The sequence below is a fragment of the Chanodichthys erythropterus genome, chromosome 9 (assembly GCF_024489055.1).
Source record: "Chanodichthys erythropterus isolate Z2021 chromosome 9, ASM2448905v1, whole genome shotgun sequence".
In the NCBI taxonomy this organism is placed as follows: Eukaryota; Metazoa; Chordata; class Actinopteri; order Cypriniformes; family Xenocyprididae; genus Chanodichthys; species Chanodichthys erythropterus.
The window spans coordinates 5,394,731-5,408,817 of NC_090229.1; the positions used below are offsets into that span (position 1 = coordinate 5,394,731).

General features: G+C 36.9%; 1 protein-coding gene across 1 annotated transcript in view; it reads left to right on the forward strand.

The window, feature by feature from the left end:
* dock5 (dedicator of cytokinesis 5) overlaps window positions 1-14,087 on the forward strand; it is an 81,892-nt gene that overhangs the window by 798 nt on the left and 67,007 nt on the right. Inside the window, exons 2-8 of the mRNA XM_067394338.1 lie at window positions 8,104-8,187; window positions 9,584-9,624; window positions 9,744-9,799; window positions 10,854-10,950; window positions 11,112-11,260; window positions 11,491-11,626; window positions 13,642-13,799. Coding sequence (XP_067250439.1) covers window positions 8,104-8,187; window positions 9,584-9,624; window positions 9,744-9,799; window positions 10,854-10,950; window positions 11,112-11,260; window positions 11,491-11,626; window positions 13,642-13,799 — 721 coding nt within the window. The remainder of the gene's footprint in view (window positions 1-8,103; window positions 8,188-9,583; window positions 9,625-9,743; window positions 9,800-10,853; window positions 10,951-11,111; window positions 11,261-11,490; window positions 11,627-13,641; window positions 13,800-14,087) is intronic.

A 14,087-nucleotide genomic window follows, 5' to 3' on the forward strand; every position in this document is an offset into this window, starting at 1 on the left:
AATTTTTAGCTGAAACCACCCTTTATTTTTGAGATGCATCTTTATGGAGTTGCATTTATTTTTCCAATCATCCAATTCATATCACATGCTTCATTTGAAATGACTTAAATTCTCAGGACAATTAAATTGACTTAAAGTGCACATGATATTATAAACAGTAAAGGCTTCATGTAATTGTCCAGTCTCTGTTTTCTTCACGTTTAGTGCTTTCCACTACAAAAATGCAGTTTATATTATCTACACATTCAACAACACTTGCCTCTGAAACAGTAATTAAGAACAAATCTGATAGCTGCCGTGTTTGCAGAGGGAATAAATGTAATATTTAATGTTTAATGCACCAGATAGAGGTGAGAGATTTAAGCACTCTTTCTTTATCTCTCTTTAATTTTATAAATATAGTGCTGTCAAATCGATTAATCACTTTTAATTGCATTAACATATAAAGTCTAAATATATGATATTTATTTGTTTGTATGTGTATATATAAATATACTTTTATGTTAGATGCGATTAATCACGATTAATCGATTTGACAGCACTAATATATATATATATAATATAAATTGTGTCATTTATTTATTGGAACAGTCAATGTATAAAACTATATGTTTGATAATGGTTTGAATCTGAATGTGCAATATTTGGACATGGACTGGAGTTTATGATTCTCATAATTTACAAAAAAAAACCCACTGTTCAATAGTGTAGGGTCAGTGCGATTTCTTAAAATGTTCTGCAGAGGCACTAAACCCATATAAAACTTTCACTATACAGGCCTAGATTATAATATTATGACATACTGTACATGTTAGATCTCATATTTAGAGCTCATTTTAATATTTGGACCACTTTTGTTGACCTTTTCCCCTTCAGTGCTGGTTCATTTCTGACCCTGGTTGTTTTATTTTGCATGTATTTATTCTATTCCTCTGGTGCAATACTGTACTTAATATTTATGCCAAGAGCGGTCAGCTGGCCAGTTTAACACACACAGGAACGATTGTTGTGGTGGAACGTTCTTAAGGGATATGTAATCTTTTGGTCAGACATCAAGCAGTCTTGGCCTGTTTTCCTGCCCGAGGATTTTGACATACACTCAAGGAATTTGAATTAAAGGTGCTTTTTGCATCTGGTGAGGATTTGTTAAAGGGGACCTATTGTGCCCCTTCTATAAGATGTAATATAAGTCTCTGGTGTCCCCAAAATGTGTCTGTGAAGTTTCAGCTCAAAATACCCCCAGTGCTTCCCACACATAGACTTTACTTGGGCGGGCCGCCCACGTATAATAACGGCCGCCCAAGTATATTTGGAGACACATTTTTGCTTTTATTATTTTTATCCTCTTATACTTTTATATCCGCGCAAGATAATGAAACCATCTGCGATCGATAAACTAGTCGTTTCATACCTGCTCGTTACGTGTGCATCAGAACTGTTTATTCCCGCTAACATTCCCACAGGAGCTGCATTTTGCAAAGTCACAAGGGGGCGCTGTTGTGCGTTCTACAAGCTCGCGCAACAGTGCTTCGGTCTGCTTCTAAGTTATTCTCAATCAATGAAAAGCGCAGATTTATGCCAAGCGATTGCTAATGAACTCAAGTTGATGAATTATTACAATGTCTACTTTATGGCCTTTATATAAAATGTTTTAGATGATTGTAAGAATCTGAAGGAACAGCCTGCAATAGTACAGACATTTCAAAATAAGAGTACCTGTGTATTTCGGCTTGTTTATAATTAAAAGTCACACGCTAAGTTTTTTTTCTTTTTCTTTTTCTTTTGGGCATTATTGGTATTTTGGTTACACAATAAATTGTATTTAATTTGATTTCCATTTAATTCATAGTAAATTATTGTAGTCTCCCCCACAGGAAGAAAAGACTAAGAACATTATTTGACACACATTATTAATTTTATAAATTTTACTAGTAAAATCTGTGTCCCATTCACTGAGAGAGACACTATATGACAGCAAGGAGAACATAGGAAAAGGTGAACCATTTAAATGCTGTAATTTTGCATAATTTACAATGCATAATAATGCATAATTAGTATGTAATTAAATGTAATAGTATGCTATGTAATTAAAATTAATTTCAATAAATAAAAATACTGTTAAAAATCACACATTAGTTGTTTGTCACATGTAGTAGACCATTTTTGTGCCGTGGGTAATAGGAGGATTTTTCGCCCGGCTACCACCGCAAGTGAACAAAAACACACCGTTTGTGTGAGTGTCCCTTTAAATGCAAATGAGCTGCTGCTCCCACCCCTTTCCAGAAGAGGGCGGAGCTTTAACAGCTTGTGCTGGAGAATCTCACGCAGCCAAAATGAGGATTGTCAGTAACGGTGTTCAGCCTTACATTGTTCAAACCGGAGTCGACACTGATGGAGAGACTCAGGAAGAAGTTACAACTTTTAGAATGAAACTGGACGTTTCTGAATGGTTAGTGGATAAATTGATGTAGTTGTTGAGTTGATTCAACTCATCCACTAGCATGTGTCGTCATGTTCATCTTTTGTGTTGAATTGACCCTCGTTTGTGAAGCGGTCCGGTGTAAAATGATGGCATGATAACAACACTCTACTACAACAACTCTTCCTCTTCTCTGAAGCAGCCCAACATGGCCTCACCCCTTTGTTGTGTGTTCTCGGGTGTGGGGTTTATGTAAATTTTAGGGTTTGTGATGTCACTAACCCAGGAAGAAGCTCGTTGTAGTTCCATCCAGCTTTTTGTTGTAGTCCTTAAACAGAAAATATCTCTTCTAGTCACACACATTCGAGCTGTTTTTGCACCATGACTTCACAATGCATTAGTTTCACTGCCCTTGTAAAGCACCATCACACATCTGCTCTCTGAAATCGCTCGGTTCATCATGGCACAAAGCGCATAATAAATGCTTATGGCAAAATGACAAGTGGCAGTATGCTGGTGTGTGACTTGCTTGTCAGTGATGTCATAGACAAGCCTACACAAAGACTGGTCAGAATGGATCCTGTTAGCACAGCCCACATCCCAGCATGCACCAGGCCTCAGCACTGTGACACCTCTATGGCCCATTTGGCCCAGACAACAAATCACACGCTCAAATTGTGCCTAGTGTGTGAACTGAAGCATTGTCTGTGATGCCTAGACCGAGACAGCTTTTTTAAGTGATAAAAGGTCTTAATATGGATTAAATGGTATTTTTGTCTTTGTAAATGTAGCCTGGGGTGGTGAAATTCTCCATTGTGTTTGACACTCCTCTTTGAGTTCTAGATTTGTTTGGGTGTGGACGGGAAGTTTCACGCACCTGTATTATAAATGATTAATCTGAGCAAACCAGACCGGAGTTTATAGGCTGATTTTTCGAGTTGCGGAAGATATGATATATGGTAGCACATTTATTTTCTTCTTCATAGTGCAAAGAACAGTATGTCAGATTGTAATGAACTTGTTCTATACAAACTCAGCCGTAGATTAAACCGAAAGAAGTTGCTTTATACTTCTTTGCCGTGGAAAAGAAGCGGACAGATTTATCGGTTGAGTGTGTTTGAGATCTGCAGTGCGCTAGTGGAAGCATGTTGTGAAAGGTAGCCTCAAGCTTTTCGGTTTATCTATGATTCTTTATTTGAACTGAACAATGTGCATGCCTGAACAAGGCCTGAGCCATTTTCACTTGGGCTGAGTGTCAGCGCGCTGTAGATAGTGCTGCATTGAAAAATACCGTTCTTTTTTAGCTGTAGTTTATCTTTTTATTGTTTAATGCATCAGCTACGAGTGGGAGATTTAAGCAAAACATATATACAGAGATACATATTTTTTCTGGATTCTTTGATGAATAGAAAGAACTGAATTTATTTGAAATATTTTATAACATTATGAATCACTTTAGTCACTTTTGATCAATTTATTGCATCCTTGCTGAATAAATGTATTGATTTGTTTAAAAACATGATCCCAAACTTATGAACGTTTGTGTATGTCTGTCAACGCTATATGCACACTGGACTGAATTTATAATTCTCATGATTTTTCAGAACACCAGTTAGTGGGTGGATATATTAGGCAGCAAGTGAACATTTTGTCCTCATAGTTGATGTGTTAGAAGCAGGAAAAATGGGCAAGCGTAAGGATTTGAGCGAGTTTGACTAAAGACTGAACACGTAAATGAACAGCAAGAACGCATTAAAAGTCTTTTGTTTTCAGTTAAAAATGTGTCATTTAAGCTTCTGATTCAATCAAAAACCTACTTCAGCTCAATAATAACATTTTCCTAGAGCTGCTGTAAAGCCAAAACAATCTCTGTCCATTCATTATCTATCAAAATGGTCCAAGGAAGGAACTGTGGTGAACTGGTGACAGTGTCATGGGCGGCCGAGACTCATTGATGCATGTGGGGAACGAAGGCTGGCCCGTGTGGTCCAATCCAAAGAGCTCCTGTAGCTCAAATTTCTCAAGAAGTTCATGCTGGTTCTGATAGAAAGGTGTCAGAATACACAGTGCATCACAGTTTAAGTATGGATTTGCATAGCTGCAGACCAGTCAGGGAGCCCATGCTGACCCCTGTCCACCGACGAAAGAGCCAACAGTGAGCATCAGAACTGGACCACGGAGCAATGGAAGAAGGTGGCCTGGTCTGATGAATCACATCACGTGGATGGCCGGGTGCGTCGCTAACCTGGGGAACACACGGCACCAGGATGCACTATGGGAAGAAGGCAAGCCGGCAGAGGCAGTGTGATGCTTTGGGCAATGTTCTGCTGGGAAACCTTGGGTCCTGCCATCCATGTGGATGTTACTTTGACACGCACCACCTACCTAAGCATTGTTGCAGACCATGTACACCCTTTCATGGAAACAGTATTTCCTGGTGGCTGTGGCCTCTTTCAGCAGGATAATGCTCCTGACACAAAGCAAAAATTGTTCAGGAATGGTTTGAGGAGCACAACAACGAGTTTGAGGTGTTGATTTAGCCTCCAAATTCCTCAAAGGAAGGTGTGCATAATGTTATGCCTAATCCGTGTGAATATATATATATATATATAAGATATCAGCAGACATTCTTATAAAAAGAATATCTGCTGATATCGTCCTGATATATTGTGTAGCCCTACTGTTTTGCACCATTGAGCTATGATACTGGACAGTTTGGGTAAATCGGTTGGCAAACTGTTTTATTGCCCACCCCTAGTATCAGCCAATCATGTTTCAGTGATTACTTTGTCATGACTCTTTATTTATATAGCACTTATACAATACAGATTGGTTCAAAGCAGCTTTACAGTGATAAACAGGAAAATAACGATTTAGTGATGCAAACAGAATTGTGTTAGTGTGCTTAACTTTTCATAGATTTAGTTTTGTATGCACATACTCTCATTCTTGTGGGTATTCAGCAGATGGAAAGCAGTGTGTGGAGGCAGATGCATGGCACAAGGAAATCTTGCACTCCCACCAAGTGTCCTTCAGCATTCAACAGGGAGGGAAAACTCAGGCTTTGTATAGTGCAGACATGAACTCTCAGGTTCATCTGCAGTTCAACAGCTCAAAAATGTTACTACTAGTATGAGAACAGCACTCAGCCCCTCTTAGCGTGTGCACATTCCACGAATCGGCACTTGTGCAGTGCCCAACATTTCAGATGCCTTTTGTGCAAGCCAATATTGCATCCTAGTACATCACAAACTCTCTTGTCGTCTGTTGTATACCCTACAGCATGGTGAAATGGGTTAGTGGATAAACAGTATGTTTTTTTTGCTAAGGCAAGCATCATTATTACTATCGCTGACTCTGAAAGACCCAAACTGTATCTTTTGAGGTTAAGCTTTATTTTAGGTTTATCAAGACAGGATCGTCATCAAAACATAATAAATTGCATGCAATAATAAGTGAGTTAATAAATTACCAACATACAGAATGTCATTAAGAGCACAAGGAATAAAAGAAAGTTATTTTTTTATTATATAGTCTTAGGGATGCACACCATATCGGTATCGGCCGATAGATGTTAATTTTGTAATGTTTTCATTATCAGGCTGATATATTAAAGCCGATCAATAATGGATTATTTCCTTTTACTGAGACACTTAATTGGTTTTGAAATGCTTGAATATTATTGAAATTACTTCAAAAAGGAAAATACAGTCTATATAATATTATGATAAGAACACTATAATTGTGTGCTTTGAACATGGCTTTTAATGGTGAGATTTTTTTTTTTTGTAACCAGGTTCTCAAAAATTATATAAATTTATTTTGATTTAGATTTATCGGCCAATATATCGGTTATCTGCTTTCAAATATGAAGAATTATCGGTTATCGATATTGGCCAAAAATCTTCATATCAGTGCATCCCTATATAGTTTAGTTTAGTCATTTAGTCATTCATTTAAGCGATAAGTTGACTAATCACATGTGTATATTAATAAGCCATATAAATAATAAGAATGAGCCTTTAATTATCTGTATACAATACATAATTGCCTAATCAATGCTCAAGAGCACCAGCAAAAGTAATGATTATTAATGTGTCATGAAAAAACAGCCAGGAGACTGTCTAAACATTTGTATAATTTATTGATGTTTTCCAAGTCGACGATGCCGACTCGTCATCTTCACAGTAGTGGACGTGCCTATATGCACGTTTCATACGGATTACATAATCCGAGAATATTTGTTTTCCACTTGACAATCGCTTGACATTTAGAAACTTTCTATAGATATATTTCTCATGTCTGTGAGGCAAGTATACACTGAGTTTTGGTTTATTTTTTGACGCGCTCAGGTTCACAGAGACCGAGAGTTTACACAAAAAGACCCTTTAGTTTCGAATGATGTATTACTCCTATCAGTATGACCAAAAATGACAGAGTATTTTAAGCGGTTTTCAGCGTAATAATCAAGAAACTTTGCTGCCGTTCCATGGCTGCAGCAGGCGCAATGATATTACGCAGCGTCTCCATGGTTGCAAGGCACGTTCCCTGCGCAAGCAGGGGCTCACGGGCGCTGCGTAATATCATTGCACTGCTGCAGCCATGGAACGGCAGCAAAGTTCCTTGATTATTACGCCTGAATGAGAGTATAGTTCCTAGCCATATCAGCCTAGAAAATCGCAACTTTTTATTTTCCATCGGTCTTAGTACACGATTTAACTACAGAAGAGTCAAGTTTTAAATAGGAAAAATATCAAAACTCTTTGGTCATTTTTAAGCGCGATGCTAACGGTCTAATCAGATTCAATGAACTATGCTAAGCTATGCTAAAAGTGGTACCGCCAGAACTGGAGATCGGCTGAATGGATTCGGAAACGGTAAAACTCAACTGTTTAACTCTAGGGGAGCTGGAAAATGAGTGGAGTGTTCCTTTAAAGCCAAAAAAGCACATCCATCCATTGAAAAGTAATCCATGCGACTTCAGGGGGTTAACAAAAGCCTTAAATTTATAGTTTATAAAGTTATAAATATGGATATTTTTCTTATAAAAACCCATTGCTTCACTTCAGAAGACCTTTATTAACCCCTTGGAGCCATATGTTGTTGTTTTTTTTTAAAAAAGGTACCATTCACTCCCATTATAAAGATTTGGAAGAGCATGGATATTTTTTTTTTCATATTTTATAACTCCGAAAGAGTAGAGAAGAAAGTCATATACACCTAGGATGGCTTGAGGGTGAGTGAATTATGGGATTATTTTAATTTATTTTAGTGAACTATTCCTTTAAAGTTGTCTTTATTATATTATAGAGACTTGATGTGGACTCGTTTGACAAATATAACCTCCCAGAACACCCTATCACTGCAAAGCAATGTCCTTGCATCATGTTGTCATGTTTTTAGGAACAAAATAAACTCACATTATCTTCTAAAAATCACTTTTTGCTGTAATCTCACTGGGAGTTTGTGTTGCATTTGGCTGTTGTGAGTCATGCTGATAGACGTCAGACATGTCAAGTGGCTGTTTCCCTGCAGAACTTGAGAACTTTCCACTTAAGAACTTGTGCAACAGTTGGTGCGCTGTCATTTTTCCCTCTTTCACAGGACAGACAGCAGCCTTGTTGTTTTTTTTGTTTTGTTTTTTGCTCTCTGCAGTCTCTGACACCCTTTTGTCTAAATTTCAGCTATCTATAACTATGATGCCAAAGGAGAGCCAGAGTTGAGTCTTCAGGTGGGGGACACGGTACACATACTTGAGACGTTTGAAGGTGAGTGTTGAGTTCCAGCGTGTCGTGACACGTCCTCCTACACTTTCTGATAGCGTGTTCGCACTTGCACTGAACACATAATCTAGGGTATCCCAATTCTGTTGATGCTTTGAGAGATGTTTGAATGAACGCACTCATGGCCTGCAACACACACACGGCATACCGTATTTGCTCAGAGGATTTAAAAGGATCATATTTTACACTTTGTAGCAGTTTATTTGAGATAAGTCCATTTGTAATGTTAAAAAAAGTTTTTTTCCATGATCATTTTCTACTCTCTCAGAATTTACTCACCCGCATGTTGTTGCAAATATGCAAGACTTTCTTTTTTTTCTTTTTTTTTCTTCTTGTGGAACATAAAAGACATTTAAAAAAAAATGTCCATACAGTGAAAGTCAACGGGGTCCAATTATGTTTGGACCCCAATGTTCTTCAAAATATCTTCTTTTGTGTTGTCATGCAGGTTTTTGATATAATACTGCAATATTGTAAAATATTATTACAATTTAAAATAACTCACATGTGAAGGACTTAAACCTTTAAGCTTGGAAGTTAAAATTGTGATGTCAATTCAAGTGATTTTTGCCTGGTTGAAATGGCCAATTTCAGTTTTCTCTATGTTTTCACTTTCTGAAAAAGACAGGAAACTTTTTAGCACAAAATGAATATCATTTTGAATATGTGCCAAATGATTGTGCATTATGCACACAATTGATGCTTTATCTGTGTATTTTAGCATTCTTGTACTGCAACAAAGAATGATAGGAAATTTAGTACAAGTCTGTTTCCATGTAAACTGGCTAAATAAGTATTTTCTGGCAAGCTTTTTAGATATTCTTCTTCAACAGCACACAAAATGCATTCAAACTAAATTGTCAAGTCAACCTTCACAATGAAAACTTTATTATATTACTGAAACCAATAAGCTTCCACCATTATTATTTAATTTGCGCTACCCCAAATCAGAAAGCTGAGCTTTAAAGTGTTAGTTCACCCAAAAATGAAAAGTCTGTCATTAATTACTCACCCTCGTGTCGGTCCACACCCATAAGACCTTCGTTCATCTTACAGGTGTGGAACGACATGAGGGTGAGTAATTAATGACAGAATTTTCATTTTTGGGTGAACTAACACTTTAAAGACGATAGAGAATTTCCCACTGGTAATTATGACATTGTAGTGTTGCAATGTTGACATTGTATTGATACAAGAATAGAAAACCTTATTTTGTTATTTAGACCTACCCTAGTTTTAATATATTCGCTAGTGATATTGCTAACTCTGAACGAACAGAACATCTGCCGCATTCTGTTATATAAATAATATAGACCAGCATCTGCCATGTGGCATCATCTGTTTCAAAGATCTGTTCATTTTTTCTCTCTCCTTCTCCCAGGGTGGTACCGAGGATACACACTACGACAGAAATCACAAAAGGTGTTGGGATAATTATCATCCTACTGATAAAATGACAATCTAATCATTACCTGACATTCTGCAGCAGGCGGAATGAATTGCGTGGGTTCTCACAAATGCTTCTTTGTCTTATTTCAAAGGGCATTTTCCCTGCCAACTATATTCATCTGAAAGAAGCCAAAGTTGAGGGAACGGGGTAAGAGGCAGATCATTTGTTAATTATGCTCTATAATTCATTAATGACAAAATGTCTATCACTTAATTAAACATGTGCTGTCAGAAAAGTCTACAGTTCCAGTCATCTACCGCAGGCTTGTAGTTTTCTCGTATACTCTCAGAGATTGTAACACTTGCTCAAAGCAGTTAAATATGCATGATTCATAAATATGGGTTAAAATGCTCTGGAATGTGTCATAGCAACACATTTGGCAAGATAATATAGTCTGAATCTCCCAGCATGCCAAAGTCACACAACATGGTCACTGCTGCATTGCTGACACAAATGCTGACTGTTTTGGACCAAATTTAACAATCTTCTAAGTAAGTGTTTAGTTTTTCCTCAATTCTCAACAAGGGCTCAATTCTCTCGAAGGCTGGCCCGTGTGGTCCGATCCAACAGATGAGCTCCTGTAGCTCAAACTGCTCCAGAAGTTAAAGCTGGTTCTGATAGAAAGGTGTCAGAATACACAGTGCATCACAGTTTGTTGCGTATGGAGCTGCATTGCTGCAGACCATGCACACCTTTTCATGGAAACGGTATTCCCTGGTGGCTGTGGTCTCTTTCAGCAGGATAATGCGTCCTGCCACAAAGCAAAAATGGTTCAGGAATGGTTTGAGGAGCACAACAACGAGTTTGAGGTGTTGATTTGGCCTCCGAATTTCCCAGACCTCAATCCAATCGAGCATCTGTGGAATGTACTGAACAAATAAGTCCAATCCATGGAGGCTCCACCTCGTAACTTACAGGACTTAAAGGATCTGCTGCTAACATCTTGGTGTCAGATCCCACAGCACACCTTCAGGGGTCTAGAGGAGTCCATGCCTCGACGGCTCAGGACTGTTTTAGCAGTAAATGTGGACCAACAGAATATTAGGAAGGTGGTCATAATGTTATGCTTCATCGGTGTGTATAGATGGTTAAAATAGGCCCATGGTCTCTCATGTTTAAATAACTGCAAAATACATTTTATTTGATTCTCTGAGAACCTGACTGGATCACGTTTTTCCACTAACCTTCTGTTGATGTACAGGAAACAAGAGACTGTCGTACCTACAGATTTGCCCTTGGTCCACGAAATTGGCACCACTCTACGAGAATGGACACAAATATGGCACAAGCTTTACGTGGTACGTGAACCCATTTGCGTTTTGTTTGAATTGAACTCAAGGTCCGTTTCAGCTCAACACAGAGCTTCCCACGATGTGTTTGTTCAACAAAGACAAATCCCATCCATGGTGTTTTGTAAGCTGTGATATCATTTTTAATCACCTGTTTGTCTACATATCAGAGCAACAAGACCACGCTGTTCCGGAACGTTCAGCAGATGGCCTACAGTCTGATCGAGTACCGCTCGCAGATTGTGTCCGGCACGCTTCCCAACGACGACCTTGTGGAGCTGAGGAAGAAAGTCACAGCGAAAATCGACTATGGGAACAGGTGTGATATAGCTTCCCGAACCTCATGTCGTTTCACCAAACAAATATTTTGATAACTTTTCATCTGAGAGGCTTGAATGTGTGAATATGTTATTTGCTGATATCCTCAAGCATAAATATTGAATTATGAACCAAGTTAAGTTGATGGAATTCTTTAGTATAAATCTTTATAATTGATGATGATAATACAGTTAGGATGTGTGCTAAAATATGACTGTGGCTGTTGCACAGGATTCTGGGTCTTGATTTAGTGGTTCGTGATGAAGCCGGAAACACATTAGACCCCGAATGCACCAGCACTGTCAGTCTGTTCAGGGCTCATGAGTCAGCATCCCTCAGTATTGATGAGAGGATACAGGAGGAGAAGGTAAAACACTTGTTTTTGCTCTGTTTAGTATCAAATTGGTATAATATATACGCTGGTACTAGGAAAATATTTTCTTTGTAGTTGCATGTTGAACCCTGGGTCCAGAATTAGCTCCTGACTATTGCCAAATTGGATTTGATGAGTAGGCTACTTAAAATAGTTGGCTGTTATCTATATTATGCATGGTTTGAATTGCAATGTAAATTCACATGAATAGCTCTCTGAATCTAATTAGGAAGGATACGAATGGACTGCTAAGGAAAAAACTGATACACTGATTGGTTATTCTGATGTTATGATTTGACATATAAATAGGCTAAACATCTGGTAACCTTTTATTGCACAAGGAGGTGGAAATTTTTATTAATCCTCTTTGAAGCAAAAAAAGCTAAAAAAAAAAAAAACCCACTACTGTTCAAAAGTTTGGAGTAGATTTTTAATGTTTTTAAAAGTTTTGTCTGCTCACCAAGGCTGCATTTATTTTTTTTATTTTTTTAATAATAATAAAAAAACAACTAATAGTAATATTGTGAAATATTATTAGAGTTTAAAAGAACTGTTTTCTGTTTGAATGTAATTTATTCCTGTGATCAAAGCTGAATTTTCAGCATCGTTACTCCAGTCTTCAGAGTCACATGATCCTTCAGAAATCATTCTATTATGCTGATCTGTTGCGCAAGAAACATTTATTGTTTACAATTGTAAAAAAAAATTGTGTACAATATTTTTTTTCAGGATTATTTGATGAATAGAAAGTTCAAAAGAACAGTGTTTATCTGAAATCTAATCTTTTGTAACATTATAAATGTCTTTACTGCCACTTTTGATTGATTTAATGCATCCTTGCTGAATAAAAGTATTCATTTCTTTAATTTCTTTTCAAAAAAATAAAAATAAATATTCTCACTGACCCCAAACTTTTGAACGGTGGTGTATAATGCTACAGAAGCTTTGTATTTCAGATAAATGAACTTTCTATTCATCAAGGTATCCTGAAAAAAAAAGTACACAACTGTTTTCAACATTGATAATAATCAGAAATGTTTCTTGAGCAGCAGATCAGCATATTAGAATGATTTCTGAAGGATCATGTGACACTGAAGACTGGAGTAATGATGCTGAAAATTCTGTTTTGATCACAAGAATAAATTACTTTATAAAATATATTCAAACAGAAAACAGTTATTTTAAATTGTAACAATATTTCACAATATTACTGTTTTTACTGTATTTTTAATTAAATAAATGCAGCCTTGGTGAGCAGACAAAATTTATTTAAAAAAAAAAAAAAAAAAATCGTACCGATTCCAAACTTTTGAACGGTTGTGTGTGTATCTCTCTCTCTCTCTCTCTCTCTCTCTCTATATATATATGTATATACTGTTAGCAAAAAAATCTGTATACATTTTTTCAGCTGGTTATCTGGTTATATATATCTCAAATAAATAATAATAACGAAATTAATTAATTTACCTACAACTGAAAAGTGTGTCAAAAAGGTATTTTTGTTCTTTGCATGAGCGTTTTTTTGTATGTTTCTTGATAATAAATAATCCTCCCTAATCAACATTCAAATGATTTTACTGTGTACATTTTTACAGTAATTTTTCTAGTGTATTTTGCTTGTTTTAAGCAAAAACTCACTTCATTTTGACTTATTCTTTCTGAAAACAAGACAATTATTTTTACTTGTCTAGAAAATGCTTCTTGATTTTAAGAATTTTTAGATATTTGGACTAGAAACAAGACAAAAAATTCTAAGTAAGAAAGGCATTCATCTCAGGCGTCTTTGAAGGTTACATTTAAATTGTCAAATTTTACAATTTATGCATTTGACAGATGCTTTTATCCATTGCGTTCAAGTATACATTTTATCAGCTCATGCATTCCCTGGGAATCAAACCCATGACCTTAGCATTGCTAGCGCCATGCTCTGCTGTTGTTACATAACTTCAGTTAAAAATGTCCACTACTTCTGTCTCCATTACTGAAGTTTCTCTGTTCTTTACCGGTAGATGCGTCTTCAGAACATGGAGAAACGGCGTCAGGCCCTGTTCAGCGGCGTGCACACATACAGCCTCCTAATGAATCTCAAAAACTTTGTATGCAACATCGGCGAGGACGCAGAACTCTTCATGTCATTATATGATCCAGACAAGTCTGAATTTATTAGGTGAGTCTGTCTCTTCCTTTTGTTCTATGTGTTGCTTTTTAAAAAGCAGAAGGGCAAAAGTGTAGAATGTCTGCTGCATATGGACTCCTGTTTGAAATATGTAAATGCTTGGCTAAGTTTTACTTCTTTAAAAGCTGAAGTACACCAGTATATTGCACAATGAACAGCTAGTGTGCTTGTGTCAGTTTCTGAGATGAAAATATTATGGCACGAACTGGACAATGAATGTTATTTTATTTCAGCATGTTATTTTATTTTAAGTTGCTTTATGTAAGAGAGAGACTGAAA